The 16,348-nt window shown below is 27.9% G+C and overlaps 1 protein-coding gene across 1 annotated transcript; it reads left to right on the top strand.

Moving 5' to 3' along the window:
- The first annotated feature begins 378 nt into the window (after window positions 1–378).
- Window positions 379–2,345, top strand: LOC111282243 (nudix hydrolase 4-like). Its single transcript, XM_022870255.2, has 4 exons — window positions 379–741; window positions 1,137–1,329; window positions 1,426–1,554; window positions 1,928–2,345. The coding sequence occupies exons 1-4, from the start codon at window positions 557–559 to the stop codon at window positions 2,036–2,038; spliced, it is 618 nt and encodes a 205-aa protein (XP_022725990.1). The 5' UTR covers window positions 379–556; the 3' UTR covers window positions 2,039–2,345.
- Window positions 2,346–16,348: the final 14,003 nt, after the last annotated feature.

Raw genomic sequence — 16,348 nt, 5'->3', positions numbered from 1 at the left:
ATTTCTTTTAATTATTAAATTTTATTGATCAAAATTGAATTAATATAACACAAAAATAATAAAAGACAATTATTTTTTAGATAAAAAAGTAATAATAAATGTGAAATCAAAGATTTTTTTATTTTTTAATAATTTTAACAAAGCAATCCTTAGGAAAACCATCTTTATAAGTTTTTTAAAGAAAATAAATGCGTATAATTTTTTGTTTGTTTTTTTTCTAGACATTAGCCAATTTTGTACTTTACCGTTTTCGAAAACAATATCTTGAACGTGGCAAGCACGAATTCATATAGGCGCGTGGGTTTTAAAGAGGCTTCCTTTCGATTTCCTTTCTTTCTACCACTTTTCTATTAAAGGAGACAAAACTCGGTTCTTATCCACACGCTAGCAATTATTAACTTACCGTTTATCAGAAAACCAAGAAATATTTTCTCTGCAAATAGCAAATCATCACAAGCCGCAAAATCTAATTATTGACAGTGAACAAAAAAATCCTAAAATCTGCAAATTTCCTAAGCAACCCAGTTTTCCAAGATTTAATTTTTTCTCTGACACCATGGGAGGGATCTCGGGTTTTCTTACAAATTTCCCCTCTTTTATCTACTTTTTGTTGTCTCTCCTGGAAAGAATCCCTGTCAAATTGCCTATTTCAATTGAGAAAATAGTTTCTCGTGTTTCTTATCCTCGCACCGGCAGGCACTTGCAGCGCTATGATAACAGAGGCTTCCGATTAGTTGTTGGGTAATATATCTTTTGCATTTTTCCTTTGTTTCTTTATCAAAAAAAAAAAAAAGCCCAAAATTCTATTTCTTTCTTTATTTGGTGTGATTTTATCTAATTCTTTTTTATTTCTGTTTCGAATTTAATGGAATTCTTAGATTGAACTTGGGTCTTTTCCAATAGATGAACACGGCCTTGTATTTTGTTTAATGTTTTACACTCTTGGATGATTTTCATGTTTTATGGGTTATTTTTCGTTATTTACAATTCCCTTTCTGGGTTTTGGCAAAAACATATTTTTAATGGAAAATCATTTTTGACAAGGAAAAAGCCTTGTTTTTTTGAACTAATAATCGAAATTCTAATAATATTTTTTAAAAGAAAAAGTTTCTAATTTAGATCTCTTTTTTGAGCAGGTGCATTCCGTACAGATATAGGAAAATGGAAGAAGCAACTTCAATTGATGAAGCGATTGAAGTTCTTGTAATCAGTGCACAGAATGGTCAAGGAATGTTATTCCCAAAGGGCGGATGGGAAAAAGGTGAAACCATGGAAGACGCAGCCAGACGAGAGACACTTGAGGAAGCCGGTGTCCGTGGCAATATTGAAGTTAGCATCTACCACACATTTTTCGATTCAACTCTTCATTAAATATTTTATTCGTTTCATGATTTTAACTCTGTTTCTTTGTATTTATTTTTGCAGTGTAAATTAGGTACATGGTCGTACAAGAGCAAAAGGCAAAGTATATTCCATGAAGGCCACATGTTTTCTTTGCTTGTCGAGCAAGAGTTGGATTACTGGCCTGAGAAAAACATCCGGGAACGGAAATGGGTACGAATTTTTTGCAAGATGCTAATGTTAATGAATTGTACTTAAGAAAAATGCTGAATCTGGAAATCAGTTTTAAGTTTAGTTGGTTTATGCAGTCGCACTTTGTCTGAGTTCATATGTAAGCATTTGCAAATTCTTCTTCTATCTTACGCTGCTGTCTATTTGGTAAATATATATATATATATATATATATATAAATTGCTAAATTTGATTACTCATGAATATAATTGTCTATCATTTGATATTTAGTAATTGCCTCAATGCAATTTGTGAGTAATTGGATTGTGCAACCATCGGACAACATAGGCTTTCTTTGATTTAGATTTTGTGAGATTGAATGACCTAAACAGATGTTGTCTTTTTGTCTATGTAGGTGACAGTCTCTAAAGCTAGAGAAGAATGCCCTCATTTTTGGATGAGGGAAGCTTTAGAACAGTTAGTTCGCCGCCATACACAGCCTCGGCCGGAGGAGGGAAGTAAATAAAACTGCTTGCCACTAGAACAACTTTTAGCAAGCATAGTGTTTGTTCTTTGAATTTGTGAGATTAGAATGGTAGATCAATGTAAAGAAGAGACATCAGAATTCAACCTTGGAAGAGAGGAGGAATGTTGGAGATTAATCTAGTGATTTGGAATTATTCCAAGTGCTTGTTACGCCATTTTGGATTCTGAGTTCTGGTGCCACAGGCAGTAGAATGGATTCGAAAAAACATACCAAAATGTGTTGAAAATCTCAGATGTACAAAATCAATTTTTTTTGTTCTATTCAGTATGTAGAAAATTTTGGTTCATTCTTTCAGTTAATTCGATCTTTCAATTCAGTAGGTTTCTCGTTTGAATCAATGCAATCAGCTTGCAGCTAACCGTGCCAAGGATTTGTTATTTAGCTTTTAACATTACTTCTAATGGTCTTGAGAAATTGGAAATGAATCATTGTTCATAGATGGCAAATTGTTTATAAGTCGAAAGAACTCAAGACTGCAACTGGAATAAGTTTGCTTTTACTGATTGATTTGAAACGAGCTAGACAATGACTACAACTGGAAAGGTTACAAAGCAATCAAATTACATGTCGACTTATTCTAATTATCTCCTGCGGCCTCCGATTTTCGTCGAAGATGACGTCCGCTATTTGAAATGCTCTTTAATAAGACAAAACTTAAGATAAAACACTCTATTATTATTATGGGGTTGGCAGAGAAGGAAATTTGGCTCCCGATTACGAAGATGAACATTTGGTTTCAGATTAGACTAGGGGTCTCATTTGGTTTAAGTTTAGACAAGGGTCTTATTTGGTTTCAGACAGAGGTCACCTGAAAGATAGGCGGATCCATTAAGCGAGATAGAGTGTCCACAGACATGTCAAAGTCTGAATTGGTTTTAGTTCAGACAAGAATCACCTGAAAGATGAGGTCACCTTAAAGATGGGTGAATGCTGATATTATCCCGAGGAATTATAGGCTGATCCATTAAGTGAGATGGAGTATTCACAGACATCATAAAGTTTGAAAAACAAAAAATTTGAAAGAATATTTTTTTCCACACCTAAAATTTTTCTCTGAATATCTTTTTCATCGACAGAATTGATAAATTTATCCACAATTTTTGATTAAATGATTGTTTAATTACATATTTTGAAGAATATATTTGATAATATTAATAATAATATAATTATATCTTTTGTTCCAGATATGCAAACTTCTAGTGAACCATTGTAAGAATATAACAATATGTTATTTTAAATTTTTATTCATATCTTTTCAGATATATTATAAACAAACACCTAAATATTTTATTTATTTTTTTGAATCCAAATAACCCTAGCTATGAAGAAGCTGATAGCCTCATTTGCCAAGTGAAAGTCGCTAGCTAGTGGCGTTCTTTTCGAATGCAGAACTCGATACACCTACATAATTAGATTGGACCTCGATCTTTGCCTAAAATTTAGGATTTGTATCCGAAACATCTAGTGTGAAACTTTGTTGAGCCACATGTCATTGCATTAGGACTTAGGATCGAGCCACTAGGATGACAATTTATCACTTATTCATGATTCAGCCTAGTAGCCTAATATTGTTCATTGTCTAAAGTTCATTATTGATTGTTGGCATTGCGGTTAGTTGAATGTCTTTATCTTTTCCTTTACATCGTTTTTTATTTTTTAGTTTTTTTTAAATATTTTTCACTCTTTTATTAAGTAAATTTCACTTATGATCCCTAAATTATTGGTTACATATCATTTTAATTTTGTAGTTTAAAAATAACATGTTAGTCTTTATATTTCTAATGTCGTAACAATATAATCCTCTATCAATGTTTTCGTTCGATCAATCATTAAATGCCTACAACGAACATTTATTGGCCAATCTATGTGTCAGCTAATTTGTTAAAAAAGTATGTAGAATTTTTTTGTTTTTTTGTTTTTTATTTTCACTCTTATTTATCTCTTTATCTCTTTTTTCCTTTCTTTTTCTTTTTTTTTTTCGTTTTTCGTTTTTCTCTTTCTTCTTCTCTTCTTCCATTCCCTCACCAAAGGGACAAAGGCCTGCTAAAATCGACAAGGGCTGAATCTGGCCTAGCTGACTACATGACAATCTGCTAGAGCCATATCGGCCCATGCGCGGCCAATCCAGCAAAGGATAAAAGATTGAGCTAGAAACCTGACCTGTGCCCTCCTTGCCGGATCAATATCGACGGGGATCGATTTGGCTCTAGTAGATCATAATCACGTTAGTTGGGTTAGATTCGACTCTTACTAGTGCCGATTATTTCATACGTATGATATTGATTTTCTAAAGTTGAATACACTTCACTCTACACAGTTGTGTTCCTTTGTTTAAATTAGCATTAGTTTTTGTTTATTAGTCTATATTATAGCAACACAAATAAGACTCTTTAGTTCTTTTTTAAAATATTTGATAAAATATGCGTTATTATTTGTAAAAATTAGGATTATAATTTTTAATCAAATTATTAAAATTGATTAGGGTCACAACAGATGGGCTTTGGCTACACCTTTTACTTAGTGTTGTGCTAAGGTTTGAGGTTCGAAATCTTTAGATTAGGTCAGACTAGGGAAAAATTTTAAACCATTAATATCTTATCCAGACTAGGCTCAAGTTTAACCCAATCCCACCCATGGATAGATTTACCACTAAACAAATTCTAAATTTATTTCTTTCTCTTTTAAAAATCTCAAGACCTTTTTTTTCATTTTTTCCTCACTCTCATCTCATCACTACCATCTTTCTTTTTCCATCCATATCATTGTAGTAGTTTTCCTCTTTCAATGAACTCTTTTCATGGTAAATATTTCTTATTATAGTTGATGTTGTAAAATTCTTTTGGATTTGTTATAATTGTTTTATGATTATTAATTTTAAATTTAAATAATGGAGTTATAATTTTATTTTTAAGTATGTTAAAATAAAATTATTAATAGAACTAGTTTATGCTTTTAAAAAATTTAAACAAGTTAATATTTTAATAATATTTGAATGGGTTTGTCACGTTAAATCATGTTGTTTTGTATAAATTTTAATTAGATCTATTTAATAAACATGTTAATCATATTGTATCATGTAAGACATGTAATAAGGATATTTGTGTATGTGTTTATGACATTGATCAGTTTATATTTACTCATACAACTATTAATATTCTACCTAAACTAAACACGACACAATTATGATATATGTAATTAAGCATGCAATCAAAGCATAAATGCAATGAAAATTTAAAATTTTAATTCCCTATTAGAAGGATCAAACCATTGATTTTGTTTTGTTTAGAACTAAGCATTAAACTAAAAGATTAAAAAAAAAATTCTACCTTGAAACCTTGATAGATGAACTAAGCAAAAAATAAAAATAATAAAAAAAAAAACTTCAAGTTAGGTTGAAGACACTTAATTTTGTCTAAGGCATAATTCAATTAAAATTTGTCCTTTTGCTGAAATAAGTCTGGGGTTTGTCTTGGATGGTATTTCATGGTCTGAATTCCATTTTCATGCAAAACTAACTCTTTTTTCTAAATGTTACAGTTAATTCTTGATGAATTAACTGATTTTTTCAATGTGATGTTAAACCTAAGGTTGAAATTTTTTGAAGAAAGAAGTTTTATAAGTCTTATCTTTTTTTATGATTTACATTTAAAAAATTTCATCATCTGTAAAAATATGATTTTCTTTTATTACATCTAGGAGAGAGGTCATCCATTGTGTTTCAATAGTAGAAAATGTCAATTTGTTATCTTCAACAAAATTTGTAGAAAACTTTAACATAAAAATATACTCAGCTTCAGTGTCAGAATTTGAATCTGAATCTATTTCAGAAATTAATTCATAAATAATTTCTTCATCAGATAGTTCATCACCAACACAAATTACTAATTCTCGTTCTTCGAGAGTTTTAATAACCTTTGTAGCTCTTTTACCCTTATTAGGACATTGTGGTGCTACATGACCTTCTTCTTTACAAATAAAACATTTACATTTTGATTTGACTTTTTGTTAGAAGTTTTTCTTCTAACAACAAACTTTTTACCCTTAGTAATCTTGTGTTTTGGTTTCAACTCGACCATTTTACAACGTATTTATTTTTTAGGTTTTTTGTATATGTTTTGGTTTGTTTATTACAACCAAATTCAAATTCATGCTCCTAAAATCCTAATGCATTATTTATCAATAAGTTTACTTTTAACTTGTTTAGTAGCCTTTTGTTTAAGACAATACTTAACAACTTGTTTTTGAGCAAAATAAACTCTATTTCCTAATGTATCAACATAAACCAAGTTATTCCTAGGTGATTTACGTAACTCTAGATAAGTAGGATAATTTTTTAAACATAATTCATCCCATGGTAAGGGAAATTTATGAAAATATTGTTCTTTCCAAAATGCTAAATGTGCTTCATCCAATTTTTTATATTCACTAATATATTTTTTAGAATATTCTTTCAAATTTTGAATATTATAAAGTTTTATTTTTGATAGGATAAATTAAGCTTCACTATTAAGATCAATTTCATCCATTCTGCTATAAAACTCATTTTTGAGTATTTGGGTTAAACTTTTTAAAATATCTGGAATAGTATTTAGCTGATTGAGTATCACTTTTTGGGTTTTCCCTAATTTAAATTTTTTCTATTTTCTTAAAATCTATAAAACATAACCTTACCATGCTCTATAGAAATAATTCAAAAAATATTTTTGACTATGTATCTTTATAACCAATTACAACAATGGACATAACTGTACCCAATCTTCTATGGTTTTTTCATATTCAAAAATAGGTACTTTGATATATCTAGATATGTACTACCAAATGCTACATTTCTCTTGTTTAGAGAATCAACAGTTATTGAACTTTGAGAACTTTTTCCAACTTGCTTTGTATTTGTTTGTTTTATAGTAATCAAAATCTAAGACTTCTAAACCATAAATTTAGTGGTTCTTCACTAAAATTTTCTTGTAAAATTTTAAATAACCAATATGTTTCATTGATTGATTTAATTTCAACTTTATTCATTTCATGCTAAAAACTTGAATCACAAATATGATTGTGATTTTTGACTAATGGTATTTCTATAGATTCTTTATCTATAGTAAGATTAAACAAAAAGGCAAATAATTGTATAAAAAATTATTTTCTAATAACATATCACCATGCATAAAAAGAAAACAAAAATTTTGAAATTATGAACTTTTTGTTCATAAGATATATGGAAACATTTTTTGCTTTAAAACCTATGATAGTTTCTTTACCATCTATACCTATGACTGCTAAGGGATGTTTTATGGGTCCCCATTTGTTTAATAGTAACGCATTACTTCTACAGCTGGATATAGTAGCTTCTGTATCAATTAAAACATTTAAAGAGTATGGTTTATACTTTTTAAAGCAAAATTCTGCATTAATATAAGTATAGTACTTTTTTAGCTGATTATTAAAAAAAGTAATAACTTTATCATATCAAATTTTGTATTGAGTGATGATAGCTAAACTTCTAATATCCACTCTTCTAAAGCTTCTAGAGGAAACTGAGTTAAGAATTGAGTTTACTGAGTTATAAATAGAGTTTTTTAGATTAGTATTATCATTTAGAAATATAGGAATATTGATATTTTTTTGTATCAATAGAACCTAGTTGTGATCTATGTGAACTAAAAGATTGTTCACTCGCAATACTTTCAATATCATCTTCTTTGTTAGAATATAATGGTATTGAAGAAGATGAAGTTAGTACTAGATTTTTACTAAAACTACTATTATCTAGATTTTTGAAATATAGCTTATTTCCTTATGCAAAAAATTTTAAAGAATTGACTCTACTATTTATAGGTTTTTTTTCAGTAGCATTTTCTAAGAGCCAATCTGTAGGAACTAATAATTCTCTTAGATTCATTAATCTTGGTTTGATTTCTGAATCATAAGATCTTGGCTAAAAAAATTTTATAATTTTTGAATCAATTTCTTTAATAGTAGTAGTAGCATGATTAGTCAATTCATAAATTACTGTCCAATTTATAGAAAAGATCATGTGCTACTTCTTTAATTTTTGAATATTTTGTTTTAATACATAATCTAAGGCAATCCTCTATTATTAATAGAAATAAAATAATTTGGTTTTACTTTAAACCAAATAGCTCTTGACACCAAATTTGATTGAATACCTCATATTATAGATATAACGGGACTAATAAACCTTTTATCTAATAAAATTGTTAGTATCGGTATATCTTTTCCAGTAATAAAAAGAGATTTTATAGTAATCATAATAATGCAAATATGTATATATCTAACTTCAGAACTGAACTGAAAGCAAATAAAACGAGAAAAAGGAAAGAAGGAAGAGAGTTTATTGAGAGTCTTCGTTGTTCTCCAAATGAGACTAAGATCCTATTTATAATGATAAAAAAACTCTAGTTGAGTTTTTTAAACTCTAGTTGGAACTCTGGTTGAGTTTAAAAGAAAAGAATTTTTACTACCAGCTATAACTTTTATGATGTTAACATACCATAGGCTGCTATACAGAATGCTTGCAGGAGCTATCTTTTAGTTGTCTTGTCATTATCTGGTCCTATAGCTATTTTGTCGAATTTATCTTTCTTAGATATTTTCAAGATTAGTTAACTTTTAATCATTAGGGTTAAATGATTATGGAGAGTTAGTTTTGGTTTTATTCTAGAGATTCCATCCTTCTTTATTTTGAAACAATAAATGTTAAGAAAAGATCAATATTTTCCATATTAGATAAATTGTCCAAAAAATCCAATGCTTTTGGTTCAATCGGTGGAAGATTTTATCCAATGTAGGATCATTGGATAAAAATCTTATAGCCATTTGTCTAACCTGAAACTTGTAGATATTGAGATTTTATTATTTCACAGTGCAAAGTTTTTGCATGATCCATCATGGCAATTTCAGCTTGAAATTGATATTAATTACAAGAAGAAGCTTGGTTAAGCTTTTTAGAATCTTCATTAACGTCTTCAATAATTGGTTCTCCTATTAATTTCTGAATTTTCCAAATCTGATAGAGTTGAATGAATCTTTCTCTTTGAAAAATTCCTAACAGACTGGTAACTTTCATATATATATATATATATATATAGATATATAGAAAAAATATTGATAATCTTTTACATAAAAATTTAGATTTAATAAAAGCAAAAAATTGTTTTAGTAAATAAAAACAAAATTTTGTAAAATAGTCTGCCCTACAATACCAATTTTAATACTGGTTATATTGAAAGGTTCAAGATCTAATTTAAATTTGATCTTTGAGAATGGTTTCCCACTTGTAGTGTTTTCAAGATAGTATTGAAAAACTTTTTTGTTTTTAAAAAATTTCATAAATCTTGAGGAGATTGTTTATCTTCTCAAAAGTTTATTGATTTTAATCAATTGCAAAGAAATATGGATTTGATGCTTTTAACAAATTACTTGCACATATGTTATTATATATAACTTCTAGGAAATTAGCTTGTTATTTAGCTTGATTAGCTAATGTTTGTGCTAATTTTGTCATATTTTTACAAAAATTAGCTTTACTATTAACTATATAGGATTTCCATATATTATTAAGAAGATTATATAATTTAGGGGGTATACTTAGATTATAAAAATCATTTATTTCTACTGGAGGTGTTCTTGGTTGAAGTAATCCCTCCGTTTCTTTAAGAATTTGTGAATATGAAATAAGAGTTCATTGGTTGGGATCTTGATAAAATTGAGATATATTTGAAAATTGTATAGGTTCCATTACTGATTGTAATGATGGTTGAGGGATAGAAAAATATGCTTGTGGTGGATAGAAATATCTTGGAGGATATGGAATTGGACAGCCTAGGTTAGGATTATGAGAAGAAGTAATCTTTAGTTTAGATTACTTTTTTTGAATGGTTGTTCATTCTCGTTGCTATTCCAGAGGTTTTTTACCTCTATCCATTACGTCTGCTTAGAAAATCAGCAAGAATATTGTTAGTTCTTTTAATGTATTCAATAGTAAAATTATATTGACATAAAAATTATAACACCTAATTCTTGTAGTATTATTATCTAATTTTTTATTTTTTAAAAAATCTCTAATAGCTTGATTATTAGTACTAATTATAAAATTTTTAGGTGCTAGGTAAATATAAAATCTAGTTATTGCATTTTTTATTACAAACAACTCTTTTTCAAAAATTATATATTTTATTTCATTAGGTTTGAATTTTCTTGAATTGTATCCATAAATTAATTATTCTTTTTGAACTTTAGCTTTGAGGATACATAACTAGTGTTCTTCTTAGGCATCAGTTTCTAAAATCAATAACTCGCCTAATTTAGACAGATAAACTTTTGGAATAAATATAAGATCTGATTTTATTTGTTTGATAATTTCATAATATTGCTTTGTCCAAAAAGAAGGAATATCTTTTTCAATTTTTCTTGTAAAAGTTTTTCCTTTTTTGAAAGATTTTTTATAAACTGTCTTCCATAATTTAAAAGACCTAAAACTTTTTGTAAATGATTTTTATCTTTCAGTTGTTCTGAAAAATCTTTTATTTTTACAATTATATGATCTTGTAAAGTAAGACCATTTGAAGATAAATTTAATCCTAAAAATTTTACTCCATGTTTAATAAAGTCTTGAGCAACCGAATTTAGGTGTTTCCTATGTTGTTCTAAATTTGAAGAAAAAACAAGAATATCATCAATATAAACAAGACAAAAATCTTTATATTTTCCAAAAATTGAATCTATCCATTGATGAAAATTTTGAGGTGCATTGCATTATTTGCCAAAATCCTAATTTACAGTCAAATTTACTAGAATATTTAGCATTTTTTGCTAAATTAATTAGAACATCTTTTCAAGAAATAAAATATCCATCAAAAACTAAGTTTTGATTTAGCCATTTATAGTTGATTACCGTTTTGGCTTTCCTTCATTTTTGTTCAGCATGGATTCTTACCATAAATGTTGGACTTGAACATGGACTATTAGTAGGTTCTATTAGTCTTTTTTGGAAAAGTTCTATAATTTGAATATCAAACTCATCTGTATCTCGTTTAGCATATATCATAGGTTTGACTCTAATTATTTTATTAGAATTTATCATTTATAGACTACAAAATCTAGGATTCTAGACCAAAATTTTAGTGGTTCTTGATTAAAATTTTCTTGTAAAATTTTAAATAACTAATATGTTTCATTGATTGATTTAATTTGAGCTTTATTCGCTTCAGGCTGAAAACTTGAATCACAAATATGCTTGTGATTTTTTACTAATGGTATTTTTATAGATTCTTTATATATAGTAAGATTAATATGAGAAGGATTAAAACAAAAAGATAGATAATTGTATAAAAAAATATTTCCTAATAACATATCACCATGCATAGAAGAAAAGCATAAAATCTTTGAAATTATGAACTTTTTTTTCATAAGATATGTATAAACATTTTTTGCTTTAAAACCTATGATAGTTTCTTTACCATTTATACCTATGATTACTAAGCGATGTTTCATGGGTTCCCATTTGTTTAATAGTAACGCATTACTTCTGCAGTTAGATATTTAGCCCCTATATCGATTAAAATATTTAAAAAGTATGGTTTATACTTTTTAAAGTGAAATTCTGTATTAATATAATTATAATACCTTTTTGGCTGATTATTAGAAAAAGTAATAACTTCATCATCTTAATTTTGTATTGAGTGATGATAGCTAAACTTTTAATATTCGTTCTTCTAGTGCTTCTAGAAGAAACTAAGTCAAGAATTGTGTTTACTAAGTTATAAACAGAGTTTTTTGGATTAGTATTATCACTTGGAAATATAGAAATATTAATATTTTTTATATCAATAGAACCTGGTTATGATCTATGTGAACTAAAAGATTGTTCACTAACAATACTTTCAATATCATCTTCCTTGTTAGAATATGATGGTATTGAAAGAGATGAAGGTAGTACTAGATTTTTACTAGAACTACTAGTATATGAATTTTTGAAATACAAGTTATTTCCTGATGCAAAGAATTCTAAAGAGTTGACTCTACCATTTGTAGGTTTTTCTTCAGTAACATATTTTAATAGCCAATTTATAGGAATCGATAAATCTCTTAGATTCATTAATCTTGGTTTGATTTTTGAATCATAAGATCTTAGTTCAAAATTTTCTATAATTTTTGAATCAATTTCTGTAATAGTAGTAGTATGATTTGTCAATTCATAAATTGTTGTCCAGTTTGTATGCTACTCCTCTAATTGCTGTCCAATTCTTTGCCAGAGTCTTTATTGTTCTTCAAGCGAGATTAAGATCCTATTTATAATGATAAAAGAACTCTAGTTGAGTTTTTTAAACTCTAGTTGGAACTCTGATAAAGTTTTTAAAAAAAATCTTTGCTACCAACCATAACTTTTATGATGTTGACGTATCAAGGGTTGTTTTGCAAAGTGCTTACGGGAGCTATCTTGTAGTTGTCTTGTCGTTGCTTGGTCTTGTAGCTATTTTGTCGAATTTGTACTTCTTAGATATTTTTGAGATTAGTTAACTTTTCATTATCATGGTTAAATGATTATAGCGAGTTAGTTTTGGTTTTATTCCAGAGATTCCATCCTTCTTGATATTGAAACAATAAATGTTAAGAAAGATCAATATCTTCCATTGGATAATTTGTCCAAAAGATCTAGTGCTTCTGGTTCAGTCGTTGGAAGATTTTCTCCAGTGTAAGATTGTTGGATAAAAATCCTACGATCATCTGTCTAAGCTAAAACTTGTGGATATAGAGATTTTATGAGTTCATAGTGCAAAGTTTTTGCATGATCCATCATGGCAATTCCAGCTTGAAACTAATATTGATTGGGAGAAGAAAATTTCTTTAAAGCTTGGTTAAGCTTTTTAGAATCTTCATTAACATTTTCACTAATTGGTCATCCCATTAATTTTTGAAAATTTCCAAATGTAATAGGGTTGAATGAATCTCTCTTTGAAAAGTTCCTAACAAACTGGTAACTTTCATATATATATATATATATAATATTGATCATCTTTTACATAATCAATAAATTTATATTTAATAAAAGTAGGAAATTGTTTTAGTAAATGAAAAGAAAAATTTTGTATAGTAATTTATCCTACAATACAAATTTAGAGATTGGTTATATCAAAAAGTTTATGATCTAATTTAAATTTGATCATTGGGAATGGTTCCCCAATTCTAATATTTTCGAGATACAAAAATAATAATCAAAAAATTTTTCTTGTAGTAGTTTCTCAATTTCAAGAAAAATAGAATTGTTTATCCTTTGAAATTTTTCTTTAGGTAAAAGAATTGCAACTTTTTTAAACATTAAAACTTTTTTTAATTTCAATATTTTTGAAGAAAATTTCTACTTTTCAAAAATTTCACAAATCTCAAAGAGATTGTTTATCTCTTCAAAAGTGTATTAATTTTCATCAATTGTAAAGCATTCTAGATCTGGTGCTTTTAATAGATTACTTGCACATATGTTATTATGCACAAGTTTTTGGAAACAAGCTTGTTCTTTAGCTTGATTAGCTAAAGTTTGTGCTAATTTTGTCATAACTTTACGAAAATTAGTTTTACTATCAGCTATATGGGATTTTCGCATATTATTAAGAAGATTAAATAATTCAGGGGGTATACTTGGATTATAAAAATCTTTTATTTCTATTGGAGGTGTTCTTGGTTAAAGTAATCCTTCCATTTTTTTTAGAATTTGTGAATATGAAATAGGAGTCTACTAGTTGGGATCCTGAAAAAATTGAGATATATTTGGAAATTATGTAGGTTCCATTATTGATTGTAATAATGGTTGAGAGATAGAAAAATATGGTTGTCGTGGATAGAAATATCCTGAAGGATATGGAATTGGACATCTTAGGTTAGGATTTTGGGGAGAAGTAATCTTTGGTTTAGATTGTTTCTTTCGAATGGTTGTCTATTCTTCTTGTTGTTCTAAAGGTTTTTTACTCTATCCATTTTGTCTGCTCAGAAAATCAGCAAGAAAATAGTTAGTTCCTTTAATTTATTCAATAGTAGAATTATATTGAAATAAAAAATTATATCACCTAATTCTTCTAGGATTATTATCATTATATGCTTAATTATGATGCAACGGATAAAAGTAGTACAGATAGTAATAATCAAGATAATATTTTAGTTATTAATCTAATAGTTAAAGAAGAAACCACTATTACAGATATAGAAACATTTTCATCTAAAGAAACAAAAGAAGAAAAATCTACTCTTATGGAAACAAATCAACAAAATGTTGATCGAGGAAAAAGAAAAGTTGGTGAAGTTTTTAACCCAAAAATGGATGATTTTTCTTAGATTTCTAGATATGTGAAATCCAGAATTGTTTGAACAACAAACAATTAAGGATGAAATAAAACAAACAAATACAAAGCAAGTTGGACAAAGCTTTCAAAGTTCAATGATTATTGATTCTCTAAATAAGAGAAATGTTGCATCTGGTGGAACATATTTAGATTTATCTAAAGTACCTATTTATGAATATGAAAAAAAACCGTAGAAATTAGGCACAATCTATATCCATTATTGTAATTGGTTATAAAGATACATGGTCAAAAGAAAATTTTTTGAATTATTTCTGTGGAACATGGTAAAGCGATGTTTTTCAATTTTTAAAAAAATGAGAAATTTTTGAATAAGAGAAAACCTAAAAAGGCATACTCTTTAATCAGATAAATACTATCCCATATATTGTAAAAAGTTTAACCTAAATACTTAAAAGTGAGTTTTGTGGCAGAATGGATGAAGCTGATCTTAATAGTGAAGCTTAATTTATCCTGTCAAAAATGAAACTTTGTAATATTCAAAATTTGGAAGAATATTTTAAAAAATATATTAGTGAATATAAAAAACTGGAATAAGCACATTCAACATTTTGGAAAGAATAATATTTTCATAAACTTCTTTCACCATAGAATGAATTATGTTTAAAAAATTATCCTACTTATTTAGAGTTACATAAACCAACTGGTAATAACTTAGTTTATGTTGATATATTAGGAAATAGAGTTTATTTTGCTCAAAAATAAGTTGTTGAGTATTGTCTTAAACAAAAGGTTGCTAAACAAGTTAAAAGCAAAATTAATGATAAACAATGTACTAAGATTTTAGAGCATGAATTTGAATTTGGTTGTAATAAATAAACCAAAACATATTACAAAAAACCTCAAAAACAAATATGTTATAAAATGGTCAAGTGGAAACCAAAACACAAGCTTACTAAGGGTAAAAAGTTTGTTGTTAGAAGAAAAACTTCTAACAAAAAATCAAAATCAAAATATAAATGTTTTATTTGTGAAGAAGAAGAAGGTCATATAGCACCACAATGTCCTAATAAGGGTAAAAATGCTAAAAAGATTTTAAAACACTCAAAGAATGAGAATTAACAATTTGTTTAGGTGAAGAACTATTTGATAAAGAAATTATTTATGAATTAATTTCTAAAATAGATTCAAATTCAGATTCTAACACTGAAGCATAATATATTTTTATGTTAAAGTCTTTTACAAATTCTATTGAAGATAACAATACTGACATTTCTACTGTTGAAACACAACAGACGACCTCTTTTTCGAGATGTAATAAGAGCAAATCATATTTTTACAGATGATGAAATTTTTCAAATGCAAATCATCAAAAAAGATGAGATTTATAAAACTTTTTTCTTCAAAAAATTTCAACTTTAGGTACAACGTCACATTGAAAAAGTTAATGGTAATACAGTTGCAAATTATTCTAAACAAGGATCTGTAGACATTCTTCTTTTTACAAAAAAAAATAAAAAAATTTAAACAAAAAATCATGAAGTTAGATATATACATATAGGTATTATTATGATTATTATAGAATCTCTTTTTATTGCTGGAAAAGACATACCAATACTAGTAGTTTTATTAGATAAAAGGTTTACCAGACCTCTTTCACCGAAGCTGTGAGAAAGAAGATTTCCCACCTATCGCTACTAATTAATCTACTGCTGCCCACTTTCAAGGGCGAGTTCCCCGGGAGAACCCTTAAGTTGATGAAAGATTTGAAAGCGCACAAGAAGGATTCATTTCCACATCTAGGTCAGATCTATTGGAAGACATACTTTGATCAATGTCTATCAAGGCATGGCTCCACTGCACTCAACTAGCACTCCTCAAATCGATATAGCCAGAGAGGTAAGGAGGATATTTGGTTGGCTGGTTTGATCGAGGCTCAGCTGGGGGATAGGTCGTGGAAAACCAATATCGGGGCTTC

This window comes from Durio zibethinus, chromosome 17 (genome assembly GCF_047325235.1).
Source record: "Durio zibethinus cultivar Kanyao isolate XHJ-2024 chromosome 17, ASM4732523v1, whole genome shotgun sequence".
Taxonomy (NCBI): Eukaryota; Viridiplantae; Streptophyta; class Magnoliopsida; order Malvales; family Malvaceae; genus Durio; species Durio zibethinus.
Note: the sequence above shows the minus strand (reverse complement) of the source record. Positions and strands in the feature narration are given on the sequence as shown.

Coding starts and splice junctions, on each gene's coding strand:
- LOC111282243 (XM_022870255.2), top strand. CDS start 557: ATGGGAGGGATCTCGGGTTTTCTTACAAATTTCCCCTCTTTTATCTAC. Junction 742..1,136: donor GGCTTCCGATTAGTTGTTGG/GTAATATATCTT, acceptor TTTTTTGAGCAG/GTGCATTCCGTACAGATATA. Junction 1,555..1,927: donor ACATCCGGGAACGGAAATGG/GTACGAATTTTT, acceptor TTGTCTATGTAG/GTGACAGTCTCTAAAGCTAG.